The following is a 16,417-nucleotide window of genomic DNA, read 5'->3' as shown; positions in this document are numbered from 1 at the left end:
CTTGTTCATCTTGGTTCTTTTAGAAACACAGCGAGGGGACTCCAACCACAGTCTCCCTCGTTGCCACTAATTGGGCCACACACACCCCACTTGACTGGCATCAGTTGACCCCCCTTTTGAAAAAGAAAAAGATGCTTTGCATGAAGCACTCTCAAAAATACGCGTGCCTTTCCCGTCCCCTGGCTGACCCAGGGGAAGAAAATTCCTCTGAGAGCCATGACTTGTTCATCTTGGTTCTTTTTGGAAACACAGCGAGGGGACTCCAACCACAGTCTCCCTTGTTGCCACTAATTGGGCCACACACACCCCACTTGACTGGCATCAGTTGACCCCCCTTTTGAAAAAGAAAAAGATGCTTTGCATGAAGCACTCTCAAAAATACGTGTGCCTTTCCCGTCCCCTGGCTGACCCAGGGGAAGAAAAGTCTTCTGAGAGCCATGATTTGTTCATCTTGGTTTTTTTCAGAAACACAGCGAGGGGACTCCAACCACAGTCTCCCTCGTTGCCACTAATTGGGCCACACACACCCCACTTGACTGGCATCAGTTGACCCCCCTTTTTGAAAAAGAAAAAGATGCTTTGCATGAAGCACTCTCAAAAATACGCGTGCCTTTCCCGTCCCCTGGCTGACCCAGGGGAAGAAAAGTCCTCTGAGAGCCATGACTTGTTCATCTTGGTTCTTTTCGGAAACACAGCGAGGGGACTCCAACCACAGTCTCCCTCGTTGCCACTAATTGGGCCACACACACCCCACTTGACTGGCATCAGTTGACCCCCCTTTTGAAAAAGAAAAAGATGCTTTTCATGAAGCACTCTCAAAAATACGCGTGCCTTTCCCGTCCCCTGGCTGACCCAGGGGAAGAAAAGTCCTCTGAGAGCCATGACTTGTTCATCTTGGTTCTTTTCGGAAACACAGCGAGGGGACTCCAACCACAGTCTCCCTCGTTGCCACTAATTGGGCCACACACACCCCACTTGACTGGCATCAGTTGACCCCCCTTTTGAAAAAGAAAAAGATGCTTTGCATGAAGCACTCTCAAAAATACGCGTGCCTTTCCCTTCCCCTGGCTGACCCAGGGGAAGAAAAGTCCTCTGAGAGCCATGACTTGTTCATCTTGGTTCTTTTCGGAAACACAGCGAGGGGACTTTAACCACAGTCTCCCTCGTTGCCACTAATTAGGCCACACACACCCCACTTGACTGGCATCAGTTGACCCCCCTTTTGAAAAAGAAAAAGATGCTTTGCATGAAGCACTCTCAAAAATACGCGTGCCTTTCCCGTCCCCTGGCTGACCCAGGGGAAGAAAAGTCCTCTGAGAGCCATGACTTGTTCATCTTGGTTCTTTTCGGAAACACAGCGAGGGGACTCCAACCACAGTCTCCCTCGTTGCCACTAATTGGGCCACACACACCCCACTTGACTGGCATCAGTTGACCCCCCTTTTGAAAAAGAAAAAGATGCTTTGCATGAAGCACTCTCAAAAATACGCGTGCCTTTCCCGTCCCCTGGCTGACCCAGGGGAAGAAACGTCCTCTGAGAGCCATGACTTGTTCATCTTGGTTCTTTTCGGAAACACAGCGAGGGGACTCCAACCACAGTCTCCCTCGTTGCCACTAATTGGGCCACACACACCCCACTTGACTGGCATCAGTTGACCCCCCTTTTGAAAAAGAAAAAGATGCTTTGCATGAAGCACTCTCAAAAATACGTGTGCCTTTCCCGTCCCCTGGCTGACCCAGGGGAAGAAAAGTCTTCTGAGAGCCATGATTTGTTCATCTTGGTTTTTTTCAGAAACACAGCGAGGGGACTCCAACCACAGTCTCCCTCGTTGCCACTAATTGGGCCACACACACCCCACTTGACTGGCATCAGTTGACCCCCCTTTTTGAAAAAGAAAAAGATGCTTTGCATGAAGCACTCTCAAAAATACGCGTGCCTTTCCCGTCCCCTGGCTGACCCAGGGGAAGAAAAGTCCTCTGAGAGCCATGACTTGTTCATCTTGGTTCTTTTCGGAAACACAGCGAGGGGACTCCAACCACAGTCTCCCTCGTTGCCACTAATTGGGCCACACACACCCCACTTGACTGGCATCAGTTGACCCCCCTTTTGAAAAAGAAAAAGATGCTTTTCATGAAGCACTCTCAAAAATACGCGTGCCTTTCCCGTCCCCTGGCTGACCCAGGGGAAGAAAAGTCCTCTGAGAGCCATGACTTGTTCATCTTGGTTCTTTTCGGAAACACAGCGAGGGGACTCCAACCACAGTCTCCCTCGTTGCCACTAATTGGGCCACACACACCCCACTTGACTGGCATCAGTTGACCCCCCTTTTGAAAAAGAAAAAGATGCTTTGCATGAAGCACTCTCAAAAATACGCGTGCCTTTCCCTTCCCCTGGCTGACCCAGGGGAAGAAAAGTCCTCTGAGAGCCATGACTTGTTCATCTTGGTTCTTTTCGGAAACACAGCGAGGGGACTTTAACCACAGTCTCCCTCGTTGCCACTAATTAGGCCACACACACCCCACTTGACTGGCATCAGTTGACCCCCCTTTTGAAAAAGAAAAAGATGCTTTGCATGAAGCACTCTCAAAAATACGCGTGCCTTTCCCGTCCCCTGGCTGACCCAGGGGAAGAAAAGTCCTCTGAGAGCCATGACTTGTTCATCTTGGTTCTTTTCGGAAACACAGCGAGGGGACTCCAACCACAGTCTCCCTCGTTGCCACTAATTGGGCCACACACACCCCACTTGACTGGCATCAGTTGACCCCCCTTTTGAAAAAGAAAAAGATGCTTTGCATGAAGCACTCTCAAAAATACGCGTGCCTTTCCCGTCCCCTGGCTGACCCAGGGGAAGAAACGTCCTCTGAGAGCCATGACTTGTTCATCTTGGTTCTTTTCGGAAACACAGCGAGGGGACTCCAACCACAGTCTCCCTCGTTGCCACTAATTGGGCCACACACACCCCACTTGACTGGCATCAGTTGACCCCCCTTTTGAAAAAGAAAAAGATGCTTTGCATGAAGCACTCTCAAAAATACGCGTGCCTTTCCCTTCCCCTGGCTGACCCAGGGGAAGAAAAGTCCTCTGAGAGCCATGACTTGTTCATCTTGGTTCTTTTCGGAAACACAGCGAGGGGACTCCAACCACAGTCTCCCTCGTTGCCACTAATTGGGCCACACACACCCCACTTGACTGGCATCAGTTGACCCCCCTTTTGAAAAAGAAAAAGATGCTTTGCATGAAGCACTCTCAAAAATACGTGTGCCTTTCCCGTCCCCTGGCTGACCCAGGGGAAGAAAAGTCTTCTGAGAGCCATGATTTGTTCATCTTGGTTTTTTTCAGAAACACAGCGAGGGGACTCCAACCACAGTCTCCCTCGTTGCCACTAATTGGGCCACACACACCCCACTTGACTGGCATCAGTTGACCCCCTTTTGAAAAAGAAAAAGATGCTTTGCATGAAGCACTCTCAAAAATACGCGTGCCTTTCCCGTCCCCTGGCTGACCCAGGGGAAGAAAAGTCCTCTGAGAGCCATGACTTGTTCATCTTGGTTCTTTTCGGAAACACAGCGAGGGGACTCCAACCACAGTCTCCCTCGTTGCCACTAATTGGGCCACACACACCCCACTTGACTGGCATCAGTTGACCCCCCTTTTGAAAAAGAAAAAGATGCTTTTCATGAAGCACTCTCAAAAATACGCGTGCCTTTCCTGTCCCCTGGCTGACCCAGGGGAAGAAAAGTCCTCTGAGAGCCATGACTTGTTCATCTTGGTTCTTTTCGGAAACACAGCGAGGGGACTCCAACCACAGTCTCCCTCGTTGCCACTAATTGGGCCACACACACCCCACTTGACTGGCATCAGTTGACCCCCCTTTTGAAAAAGAAAAAGATGCTTTGCATGAAGCACTCTCAAAAATACGCGTGCCTTTCCCGTCCCCTGGCTGACCCAGGGGAAGAAAAGTCCTCTGAGAGCCATGACTTGTTCATCTTGGTTCTTTTCGGAAACACAGCGAGGGGACTCCAACCACAGTCTCCCTCGTTGCCACTAATTGGGCCACACACACCCCACTTGACTGGCATCAGTTGACCCCCCTTTTGAAAAAGAAAAAGATGCTTTGCATGAAGCACTCTCAAAAATACGCGTGCCTTTCCCGTCCCCTGGCTGACCCAGGGGAAGAAACGTCCTCTGAGAGCCATGACTTGTTCATCTTGGTTCTTTTCGGAAACACAGCGAGGGGACTCCAACCACAGTCTCCCTCGTTGCCACTAATTGGGCCACACACACCCCACTTGACTGGCATCAGTTGACCCCCCTTTTGAAAAAGAAAAAGATGCTTTGCATGAAGCACTCTCAAAAATACGCGTGCCTTTCCCTTCCCCTGGCTGACCCAGGGGAAGAAAAGTCCTCTGAGAGCCATGACTTGTTCATCTTGGTTCTTTTAGAAACACAGCGAGGGGACTCCAACCACAGTCTCCCTCGTTGCCACTAATTGGGCCACACACACCCCACTTGACTGGCATCAGTTGACCCCCCTTTTGAAAAAGAAAAAGATGCTTTGCATGAAGCACTCTCAAAAATACGCGTGCCTTTCCCGTCCCCTGGCTGACCCAGGGGAAGAAAAGTCCTCTGAGAGCCATGACTTGTTCATCTTGGTTCTTTTCGGAAACACAGCGAGGGGACTCCAACCACAGTCTCCCTCGTTGCCACTAATTGGGCCACACACACCCCACTTGACTGGCATCAGTTGACCCCCCTTTTGAAAAAGAAAAAGATGCTTTGCATGAAGCACTCTCAAAAATACGTGTGCCTTTCCCGTCCCCTGGCTGACCCAGGGGAAGAAAAGTCTTCTGAGAGCCATGATTTGTTCATCTTGGTTTTTTTCAGAAACACAGCGAGGGGACTCCAACCACAGTCTCCCTCGTTGCCACTAATTGGGCCACACACACCCCACTTGATTGGCATCAGTTGACCCCCCTTTTGAAAAAGAAAAAGATGCTTTGCATGAAGCACTCTCAAAAATACGCGTGCCTTTCCCGTCCCCTGGCTGACCCAGGGGAAGAAAAGTCCTCTGAGAGCCATGACTTGTTCATCTTGGTTCTTTTCGGAAACACAGCGAGGGGACTCCAACCACAGTCTCCCTCGTTGCCACTAATTGGGCCACACACACCCCACTTGACTGGCATCAGTTGACCCCCCTTTTGAAAAAGAAAAAGATGCTTTTCATGAAGCACTCTCAAAAATACGCGTGCCTTTCCCGTCCCCTGGCTGACCCAGGGGAAGAAAAGTCCTCTGAGAGCCATGACTTGTTCATCTTGGTTCTTTTCGGAAACACAGCGAGGGGACTCCAACCACAGTCTCCCTCGTTGCCACTAATTGGGCCACACACACCCCACTTGACTGGCATCAGTTGACCCCCCTTTTGAAAAAGAAAAAGATGCTTTGCATGAAGCACTCTCAAAAATACGCGTGCCTTTCCCTTCCCCTGCTGACCCAGGGGAAGAAAAGTCCTCTGAGAGCCATGACTTGTTCATCTTGGTTCTTTTCGGAAACACAGCGAGGGGACTTTAACCACAGTCTCCCTCTTTGCCACTAATTAGGCCACACACACCCCACTTGACTGGCATCAGTTGACCCCCCTTTTGAAAAAGAAAAAGATGCTTTGCATGAAGCACTCTCAAAAATACGCGTGCCTTTCCCGTCCCCTGGCTGACCCAGGGGAAGAAAAGTCCTCTGAGAGCCATGACTTGTTCATCTTGGTTCTTTTCGGAAACACAGCGAGGGGACTCCAACCACAGTCTCCCTCGTTGCCACTAATTGGGCCACACACACCCCACTTGACTGGCATCAGTTGACCCCTCTTTTGAAAAAGAAAAAGATGCTTTGCATGAAGCACTCTCAAAAATACGCGTGCCTTTCCCGTCCCCTGGCTGACCCAGGGGAAGAAACGTCCTCTGAGAGCCATGACTTGTTCATCTTGGTTCTTTTCGGAAACACAGCGAAGGGACTCCAACCACAGTCTCCCTCGTTGCCACTAATTGGGCCACACACACCCCACTTGACTGGCATCAGTTGACCCCCCTTTTGAAAAAGAAAAAGATGCTTTGCATGAAGCACTCTCAAAAATACGCGTGCCTTTCCCTTCCCCTGGCTGACCCAGGGGAAGAAAAGTCCTCTGAGAGCCATGACTTGTTCATCTTGGTTCTTTTCGGAAACACAGCGAGGGGACTCCAACCACAGTCTCCCTCGTTGCCACTAATTGGGCCACACACACCCCACTTGACTGGCATCAGTTGACCCCCCTTTTGAAAAAGAAAAAGATGCTTTGCATGAAGCACTCTCAAAAATACGTGTTCCTTTCCCGTCCCCTGGCTGACCCAGGGGAAGAAAAGTCTTCTGAGAGCCATGATTTGTTCATCTTGGTTTTTTTCAGAAACACAGCGAGGGGACTCCAACCACAGTCTCCCTCGTTGCCACTAATTGGGCCACACACACCCCACTTGACTGGCATCAGTTGACCCCCCTTTTGAAAAAGAAAAAGATGCTTTGCATGAAGCACTCTCAAAAATACGCGTGCCTTTCCCGTCCCCTGGCTGACCCAGGGGAAGAAAAGTCCTCTGAGAGCCATGACTTGTTCATCTTGGTTCTTTTCGGAAACACAGCGAGGGGACTCCAACCACAGTCTCCCTCGTTGCCACTAATTGGGCCACACACACCCCACTTGACTGGCATCAGTTGACCCCCCTTTTGAAAAAGAAAAAGATGCTTTTCATGAAGCACTCTCAAAAATACGCGTGCCTTTCCCGTCCCCTGGCTGACCCAGGGGAAGAAAAGTCCTCTGAGAGCCATGACTTGTTCATCTTGGTTCTTTTCGGAAACACAGCGAGGGGACTCCAACCACAGTCTCCCTCGTTGCCACTAATTGGGCCACACACACCCCACTTGACTGGCATCAGTTGACCCCCCTTTTGAAAAAGAAAAAGATGCTTTGCATGAAGCACTCTCAAAAATACGCGTGCCTTTCCCTTCCCCTGGCTGACCCAGGGGAAGAAAAGTCCTCTGAGAGCCATGACTTGTTCATCTTGGTTCTTTTCGGAAACACAGCGAGGGGACTTTAACCACAGTCTCCCTCGTTGCCACTAATTAGGCCACACACACCCCACTTGACTGGCATCAGTTGACCCCCCTTTTGAAAAAGAAAAAGATGCTTTGCATGAAGCACTCTCAAAAATACGCGTGCCTTTCCCGTCCCCTGGCTGACCCAGGGGAAGAAAAGTCCTCTGAGAGCCATGACTTGTTCATCTTGGTTCTTTTCGGAAACACAGCGAGGGGACTCCAACCACAGTCTCCCTCATTGCCACTAATTGGGCCACACACACCCCACTTGACTGGCATCAGTTGACCCCCCTTTTGAAAAAGAAAAAGATGCTTTGCATGAAGCACTCTCAAAAATACGCGTGCCTTTCCCGTCCCCTGGCTGACCCAGGGGAAGAAAAGTCCTCTGAGAGCCATGACTTGTTCATCTTGGTTCTTTTCGGAAACACAGCGAGGGGACTCCAACCACAGTCTCCCTCGTTGCCACTAATTGGGCCACACACACCCCACTTGACTGGCATCAGTTGACCCCCCCTTTTGAAAAAGAAAAAGATGCTTGGCATGAAGCACTCTCAAAAATACGCGTGCCTTTCCCGTCCCCTGGATGACCCAGGGGAAGAAAAGTCCTGTGAGAGCCATGACTTGTTCATCTTGGTTCTTTTAGAAACACAGCGAGGGGACTCCAACCACAGTCTCTCTCGTTGCCACTAATTGGGCCACACACACCCCACTTGACTGGCATCAGTTGACCCCCTTTTGAAAAAGAAAAAGATGCTTTGCATGAAGCACTCTCAAAAATACGCGTGCCTTTCGCCTCCCCTGGCTGACCCAGGGGAAGAAAAGTCCTCTGAGAGCCATGTCCACATTGTCAGTGGACAGACACGTGTGCTTATCTGCCAGCAGACCCCCAGCAGCACTGAATATAGGTTCCGAGAGAACGCTGGCTGCAGGACACGACAAGATCCCCAAGGCATACGTGGCAAGCTCAGGCAATTTATCCAGATTGGAAGCCTAAAATGAGCAGGGCTCAAGTTGCACAATAATGGCATCGATGTTTCCTTGCTTATACTCATATATCTGTGTGTCCTCCTCTTTTTCCTTGTCCAGCTCTTTTGTTTTCGCATGAGTATATGTCCTTGTCACTTTCCCATGTGTTTGTGTTGTGTTGTGAGTTGTTTGTCACCTTTTGGACACCTTTGAGGGTGTTTTCTAGGTGTTTTTATGTGTTTGTGAATGCCTGCCATTGTTTCCTATGCGATTCGAGTTCGGTTCGTCGAACGTTCGACGAACTGAACTCGAACGGGACCTCCATTCGGCGAACCGACCTTGAGCCGAACCGGGACCGGTTCGCTCATCTCTATTCAGCACATAAGTCCAAGCAGGGAGATTTCATACAGGAGGACTTCTTACCTCCATACACAGACAGCTAATGAATCCACCTGAACCGGGTTGGGGGTATGCTAGCAGCCAGTCCCACCCACCTCACCGACTGCTAAAAAACCTGGCCCTTGTTAACTCTATTAACCCTCTCAATACTATATGTACAGGTGCTAGCTTCCAGGCTTACATCACAGAATAACCACCTCTGTGATATACATATAAATATCTCCTCTCCAAGACATGTCCGACGGCCATCTTATAATATACACACTGCACAGTGCCATGAAAAGTATTCATACCTCATCAGCGGCGGACTGGAGTACCTGGGGCCCACCAGCACCATGCAATTACTGTACTGTTTATAGTTCTCGGTAAACCCCGCCCATTTGAAAACCACACCCATTCTGTAACCACACCCATTCTGTTAGCCACACCCATTTTCACACAATTTCCTCAACCAAAAAATACAAGTAATTTAAAGTAAAATCTCCTTCCCCCTCCTCTCCTGTCCAGCATCAGTTGTTCCAGTCACTGTCAGTCTTATTGTATTAAATGATTTTTCTACAGTTTTTAAAAATTATTACTAAAGGAGCCCTGCTAAAATTGGAATGGACGACCTTCCCCATACAGATCTCATCACATTATGGCCTCTTTCCCCTGCAGATCCCATCCCATTATTGCCTCTTTTCCCCTACACATCCCATCCCATGTGGCTCCTTTCCCCTACACATCCCATCCCATTATGGCATCTTTCCCCATACAGATCCCATCCCATTATGGCCTCTTTTCCCCTGCAGATCTCATCCCATTATGGCCTCTTTCCCTTGCAGATCCCATCCCATTATGGCCTCTTTCCCCTGCAGATCCCATCCCATTATGGCATCTTTCCCCTGCAGATCCCATCCCATTATGGCCTCTTACCCCCTGCAGATCCCATCCCATTATGGCCTCTTTCCCCTGCAGATCCCATCCCATTATGGCCTCTTTCCCCTGCAGATCCCATCCCATTATGGCCTCTTTCCCCAGCAGCTCACATCCCATGTGCTCCTTTTCCCATATAGCTCCCATCTTATGTGGCCCCTCTCCCCATATAGCTGCCATCTTAATGCGGCTCCTCTCCCCATATAGTCAAATATAGCTGCCATCTTATGTGGCCCCTCTCCCCATATAGCCACATATAGCTGCTATCTTAATGTGGCCCTTCTCCCCATATAGCCACATATGCCGATGAGTAAAAAGCTGTGGAGAAGAAGCGCAATAGGGTTTTACCCCAATAACACACGGGGTAGAGACAGGGAGCAGTAATACTCACCAAGTGAAGTTGTGAAAGTCACAACTACTATGCAGGCATGGAAAGTTTTGATCAAGGCAGCAGCAACCCAGACTGCAGATAACAGAGAACAATAGAGGAAAATAGGGTTTTTTTGAGCCGCGCCAATGATCACTTCTCAGGTATTCAGATTAATGGATCTTTATTTTGCACAGGTCTACGCGTTTCTGCAGTCTCAGCTCCCTTCCTCAGGACCATCAGGCATAAGAACACATCAAATCTACCATAATGGAGACTAACACAGTATAAATACATTTGATGACATCACAAGACCGCCCCTGACAAAAAACAAAAAAAAAGGCGGGAAAGGGTGCATTGCAGTGAAGCATGATGCAATACAAGTAACTTCATGAAGGATGTGAAAAATAAAATCAATTATAGTGGCGATAACACATATCTCAGATCGTGAAATAATGAAATTACTCAAAACATAAAAAAAACCAAAAATAACAGATCTATGTGTGATCATGATTATCTCTCAAAAAATATACATATGTATGTATGTGCAGGGAGGACATGAAATGAGCCTAGAACTCACTTAGACATGTCAGTGCTGGAAAACCCAGGAATGTAAGGGGGGGGGGGTATTGTTCTGCAAGACAAAGATACCTATATTCAGGAAGCCTGGAGGATGCTCTCTAATAATCTACACTATGAGATAGTAGATACCACACAATACCATCTTGCCATCTCAGAATATCGTATTCTGATCCAGGGGGCTGCTGAGTCAGGGGTCCACAATAAGGATGAGAGGAAATTTCTCGACATCAAGAATCCCAAATTAGCTTTTCACTACCACCTTCCCAAAATACATAAGAGTCTCTCAAACCCCCCCGGAAGACCCATCATTTCTGGGATTGGGTCTCTAACTGAAAATTTGGCAGCCTATGTCGATCATATCATGAGGGTACACGTTACCAACCTCAAGAGCTATTTAAGGGACTCCACGCATCTCATTAATATCCTGAAAGACATTGTATGGAAAGATTCCTTTATTTAGTCATTTACTTCTTCAATATGTTCTTCATTCTCCACTAGTGTATGCAGGAGAGCAGACAGCAGCTGCAGAACCACAAGGCTCAGCATGCTCCATCCAGGACTGTATGCAGGAGTTTTTTGCCCTCCAAAGAAATGACGTGGGCTTTGCCATATTTTTGTATGCTAGCCAGGTACAGCAGGCAGCTATGGGCTGCCCCCAACCCCCAGCTGCCTATTTGTACCCGGCTGGGAACCAAAAATATAGAGAAGCCCTTTTTTTTTTTATTCCATGAATTTCATTAAATAATTAAAAAAAAAATGACGTGGGCTTCGCCCAATTTTTGAGTCCAGCCAGGTACAACTAGGCGGCTGGGGATTGGAATCCACAGTGCAGGGTGCCCAAGCTTTCTGGGCACCCCCTCTGCGAATTGCAGTCTGCAGCCACCCCAGAAAATGGCACTTTCATAGAAGCGCCATCTTCTGGCGCTGTATCCAACTCTTCCAGCTGCCCTGATGTCAGGTGGCTCGCTGGGTAATAATGGGGTTAGAGCTAGCTGTCTGTATATTATCAGCTGGCCCTAAGCCCGAAATTCATGGTGTCACACCAATATTAGACATGGTCACCATGAATTTCTAGTAAAGATTAAAAAAAAACCACAACACACAGAAAAATATTTTTATTAGAAATAAAACACAACACAATTAGTGACTCCATCTTTATTGAAAAAAAGAACCCCCCTCCGCAGTAATCCTGGGTCAGGGTCCCGCGCCGTCCAATCCAGATCCAATATCATCTGATCGTTTGCTGGAAGGCAGAGCGATCAGATGATGTGTCAGGATCAAGGATGTGAATTCCATGACACAGCAGCTGATTGTATAAAAGCCGTTTATACAATCAGCTGATGCATCAGTGCAAAAAAAAAGAAAAAAAACCCACACACTTCTGTGCAGACTCCTGTCAGACCGATCAATGCAGGACCCGGCGGTAATCAGCTGATAAAGTCTCCTGACGGCATCAGCTGATAGTTTAGCCGGCAGGGTAGTAAAAAGCCGGCATCACCGCTGTCACTATCACTGTCAGCTGATTCCATAAGGTGACCGCATCAGGTGATCAGCGCCAGGTCCTGCAGCTATCGGAGGTGTCCTGGCCGTCTGCACACAGCCGGAGCCGCGGTATCGGGAGTGGACATGGCACCGGGAGGCTGCAGACAGGTGAGTATGAGGGGCCCCTGCTCACTCCCCGGGACCCTGCACCCCCCCTCCGGGGCCCCTGCTTGCTCTCCGGGCCCCTGCACCCACCTCTGGGGCCCCTGCTCGCTCCCCGGGCCCCCGCACCCTCCCCGGGGCCCCTGCTTGCTCTCCAGGCCCCCGAACCCCCCCCCCCGGGGCCCCTGCTCGCTCCCCGGGCCCCCGCACCCTCCCCCGGGGCCCCCGCCTTCTATACTCATGTGCTGCTGCAGCCAGTGGGGTGACGCCAGTCCGTCCTCCGCAGCGCGCAGCGCGATGCTGTCAGCACCTGCACAGGAAGGAAGCAGTCATCACTCTGAGACTGCCTCCTCCCGCAGTGTCGCTGCGCAGATGAGTCAGAGCCGCGCGGCACTGACAGTGACAGCAGGGAGAGCGGGGAGATCGCTCTCCCTGCTTGCCGCTCCAGAGGGAATGGGATTGTCACTAATCATATCGGCAATGCGCCGATATGATTAGTGAAATTACTAGCCGGGGGGGGGGCCTCTCACACAATCCATAGGGGCCCAGGTGGGGTAGGGGGGGCGGGGCCTAAGGGGCATGGCCATCAATAGCAGGGGCCCACCGGGGGTTCTCCCGACCTCCTGGTGGGCCAGTCCGCCCCTGTACTTCATGAGCTTTCCCACACTTTTTTCATGTTAAACCCACAAACGTAAATGTATTTTATTAGGATTTTATGTGATATACGAACACAAAGTAACAAGTATTTCTGACGTGTAATGAAATGATACTAAATATTCAAAAAATATAAATCCAAACATTGTGATGTGTATTTGTATTCTGCCCCCCTGAGTCAATATTTTTAGGTCTTTCTTCCACATGATAGCTGTATCCCCTACATGGCTTTTTGCAAACTGCAGTGACTGACTTCTTATGACTTGCTTTAAGAAATTGTTTTCTTCTTGATATTCTCCCATAAAGACCAGATTTGTCGAGCATATAACTATTTGTCCTGTTGTCAGATTCTACCTCCTGAGCTGTTGCTACATCTGCTCCAGAGTAACCATGAGCCTTTTGGTTGCTTCTTTAATTACTTTTCTCCTTTCTTGGGATGTAAGTTTAGGTGTAGGACGGCCAGGTCTTGGTAGGTTTGCAGTTGTGCCACATTCATTTTATTTTTGGATGATGGATTGAACAGTGCTTCCTAAGATCTATTTGTTTTTTTTTATCTAACCTTGCTTTACTCTTCTCCACAATTCTATCTCTGACCTGTCTGGTGTGTTCCTTGGTTTTGATGATGGTTTTTGATCCCTATTGTTCTTGAACAAACCACTGAGGCCATCACAGAACAGCTGCAGATATACTGAGAATATATTACTACCAGCTGGATTCAATTTACTAATTAGGTAACTTCTGAAGACAATTAGTCACTCAGGATTTTATTTAGGGGCATCAGACTACAGGGGGTTGAATACAGAGCATATCACAAGTTTCAGATTTAGATTTTTAAAATATTTAGCAAACCATGTATCATTTCCTATATCACATAATCCCAATAAAATATAATTACATTTGGTGGGTGTAACATGAAAAGATGTGGAAAATTTCATGGGGTATGAATACTTTTTTAAGGCACTGTATATAAAGATACTATATTCCTGGAAGTCCCTTTAAGAAGATATTGTGATTTCCATGTTGTGTACTCCTACTTCAGCAAAAACAAGCCCTGCTGCCTCAGTTGGCCTCATAATCACATCGATGGCTTTAGTTCTTAAAAAAGCTGGCATTATGATAATCTGATTTCCTGGCTGTGTTTTAGTTTCTTCACACTCTGGCCTTATATGTGGCTAAGAACCACAGGTGATTGTTTTCATCTCACATGAAATGTTCATTTTCAGGCAACTAGAGTCGAATTATTTTCCTTTTGCATTTCATAGCTTAATGTATAAAATAAAATAGGAAGTTATTTCTCATTTTATCCACCATGAGGTTTCTGTTTAAAAGTATCATAAGCAACACTCAAATATTCTAAGGCAGTGTAGGAGAAAACGATAAAAGAAAAAAATTATAAAGGTACACAACGGTTGGAAAATAGACTATATTTATTTATTTTTTATCCAAAACCCTATCGACACTGCATATAAATCTTCTATATATTTACTAAACACATTTTATTAGTGAAGTATTGTGTTATTTTTTACTCATTAATGCTATCCTATAATGAATATCACATTTAGAGAATAGAAGAAAGGGTAACCGCTATTAATGTGACACCACATAGCATCAATGACGCAACAAATTGTCCTTCACTACAGCATTGGCGTCTGTCTCCTCCTCCGTCATCTACAGAAAGCAATGCCGTTGATGAGGCATCGGTGCCGTCAAGCTCATCATTCATGTTTGCTGCGGCTTCCACAGTCCACCTTAACACATTGACCTTCAACTCCATGTCAGTGATCATCTGGTCCACCTTCAGAATTTCATTTTCCAGTTCACTGTGCTCCAAATTCTCTTTGTTAGTTGGTGAATTGCTGTAGTTGATGTTCTGGACACTCAGTGCCCTGGAGGCAATAGCTGAAGTGTTCCCTGGAACATAAAAGGTACTTTAGAAGTCTGAAACAGTATAATAGCTCAAAAAGGATGGCTAGTACATGTCATTAGAGCTATGTTATTTATAGTAGATAAGAGAGACACAGACCGGATGCTCGGGGCAAAATAACCACTCTTTTTATTATAAGAAAAAAAGGTAAAAAAAAGAAAAAAATAGGTCATCCAAACTAATAAAAACTACCATGCTGTTGCAGATTTATTCGTCATCCTTAGAAGTAACTATTTTAATACTTAAAATTTAAAGAACAGTTTCTGATACATACGAGATGTTTCTTACTTCTATTGTGATTTGGCTACTTAGAAATTAGATTTGTCTATTAACTTATGCACATTTTGTGCTTTTATTATTTTACATAAATAAAAACAATAAAAACACATAACAAAAAAAGGCACAATTTTTTACATAAGCAAGGAAATTTAATATTTTATACTAGCATCTTAACTGTGAGAACATAAAGTCTTATCATGATTCTAGTATGTCTAAATCCAGACAACTAAAAAGTAAGCACCGTGTGGTCATTAATGTTCCTAATATTGAGATTGGTATAAACATAGAAAGACCTATATTTCGTGTTGTCTTATGTCTTAACTGCCTCCCTAGTTGAACCTCCTCATTTAATGGTGTCCACCTTACTGCATCATTTCTTATAAGCATATTATAAGTAATATGTACCTTAAAGGGAATTTATCACCAGGATTTGTCACCCCAAACTATTTATATGTACATATAGCTCTTTAAGATACAAGTCCAGCAATAACTTTACATAGGCAATCCATTCATCCATCACTGAGAAATCAGTATTTGAATTGAAATGCAAATAAAGCTGAATATCTGAAGCCTCTGTCACTCCAGCTCTATTCCCTGCCCAATGTTGCCTCCTCCTGCTTCTCTAACAGTCTCTAAGCTTTGTCACGTCAGGCAAAGGAGTTGTCAGTCAAGCAGGAGGAGGCGGTGCTGGGCTGGGAATAAAGCTGGAGTGACAGAGGCTTCAGATCCTCAGCATCATTTCCATATCAAGTCAAACGTGGTGTAACACCCAGGCCAGCGTCCTCGCAGGCTCCTGCTCCCCTTTTCAGCGAGGACATTAGCGTTCTCACCTATGTAGGCATCCTGTTGCGGGAGTCATGGTTTCATCTCATGTTGCAGCCTCCCAGAGTGTCTGTGCACCTTGCAGAGCTCTAGTTTCTGCTCCTAGGGCTCGCCCACAGTCACGCTCCTTTTCTTAAATGGCCAGCACCCTCTTAAACCTGGAAGTGCTTCCCAGGTCAGCTGGAAAGCTGTAGGTACTTAAGGCACCCTAGCCCTAAGCTAGGTGCATGTGCAATTAGTTTAGTAAGTTCTAATTATCAGGTCCACTAACACTGTACTGCTGTTGCTGTTCTGTAGTGTTATACGTACTGCTTATACCTATCTGTATTGTAGAGTGCTGCTGCTGCTTCCACTACCTGCTGCTGCCTCCACATCAGCCACCTACCACTATACCTGTTGCCACAATGTATCATCACCAACTGCTGCCATCCACCCGTCCATCCATCCATACCGGACAGAACCTCTATACCAGCTTCTGCCATACATCCACCCATCCATCTATCCCGGATGGAACCTCTGCACCAGCTGCTGCCGCAACTCTACTGTCGTTCCCATACCCCTAGGGCCAGCCAACGCAACACCAGTCTCCTGAGTGGCAGCCAGATCCCACCTGAAACATAACACCTGCACCATTAGGAGCTCTGGTGAAAACCAGGTTGAGATCTGTAGTCAAGCCCCTCTGGGTTTTGTGTGTGTTGTGGCCCAGTGGGTCCACCAAATCCCTGCTCGCCCGGCAAGCCTAACACACGGA

At 47.4% G+C, this 16,417-nt stretch overlaps 1 protein-coding gene across 1 annotated transcript in view; it reads right to left on the bottom strand.

Annotated features, from left to right (window-relative positions):
• Window positions 1-14,199: 14,199 nt before the first annotated feature.
• The window catches only part of LOC142244244 (regulator of G-protein signaling 9-binding protein B-like), an 83,703-nt gene continuing 81,485 nt past the window's right edge, over window positions 14,200-16,417 (bottom strand). Inside the window, exon 3 of the mRNA XM_075316443.1 lies at window positions 14,200-14,552. Within this exon, the coding sequence (XP_075172558.1) occupies window positions 14,200-14,552 (353 nt within the window). The remainder of the gene's footprint in view (window positions 14,553-16,417) is intronic.

Source organism: Anomaloglossus baeobatrachus, chromosome 6, assembly GCF_048569485.1.
Source record: "Anomaloglossus baeobatrachus isolate aAnoBae1 chromosome 6, aAnoBae1.hap1, whole genome shotgun sequence".
Taxonomy (NCBI): Eukaryota; Metazoa; Chordata; class Amphibia; order Anura; family Aromobatidae; genus Anomaloglossus; species Anomaloglossus baeobatrachus.
This window is presented reverse-complemented; position numbering and strand designations above follow the sequence as displayed.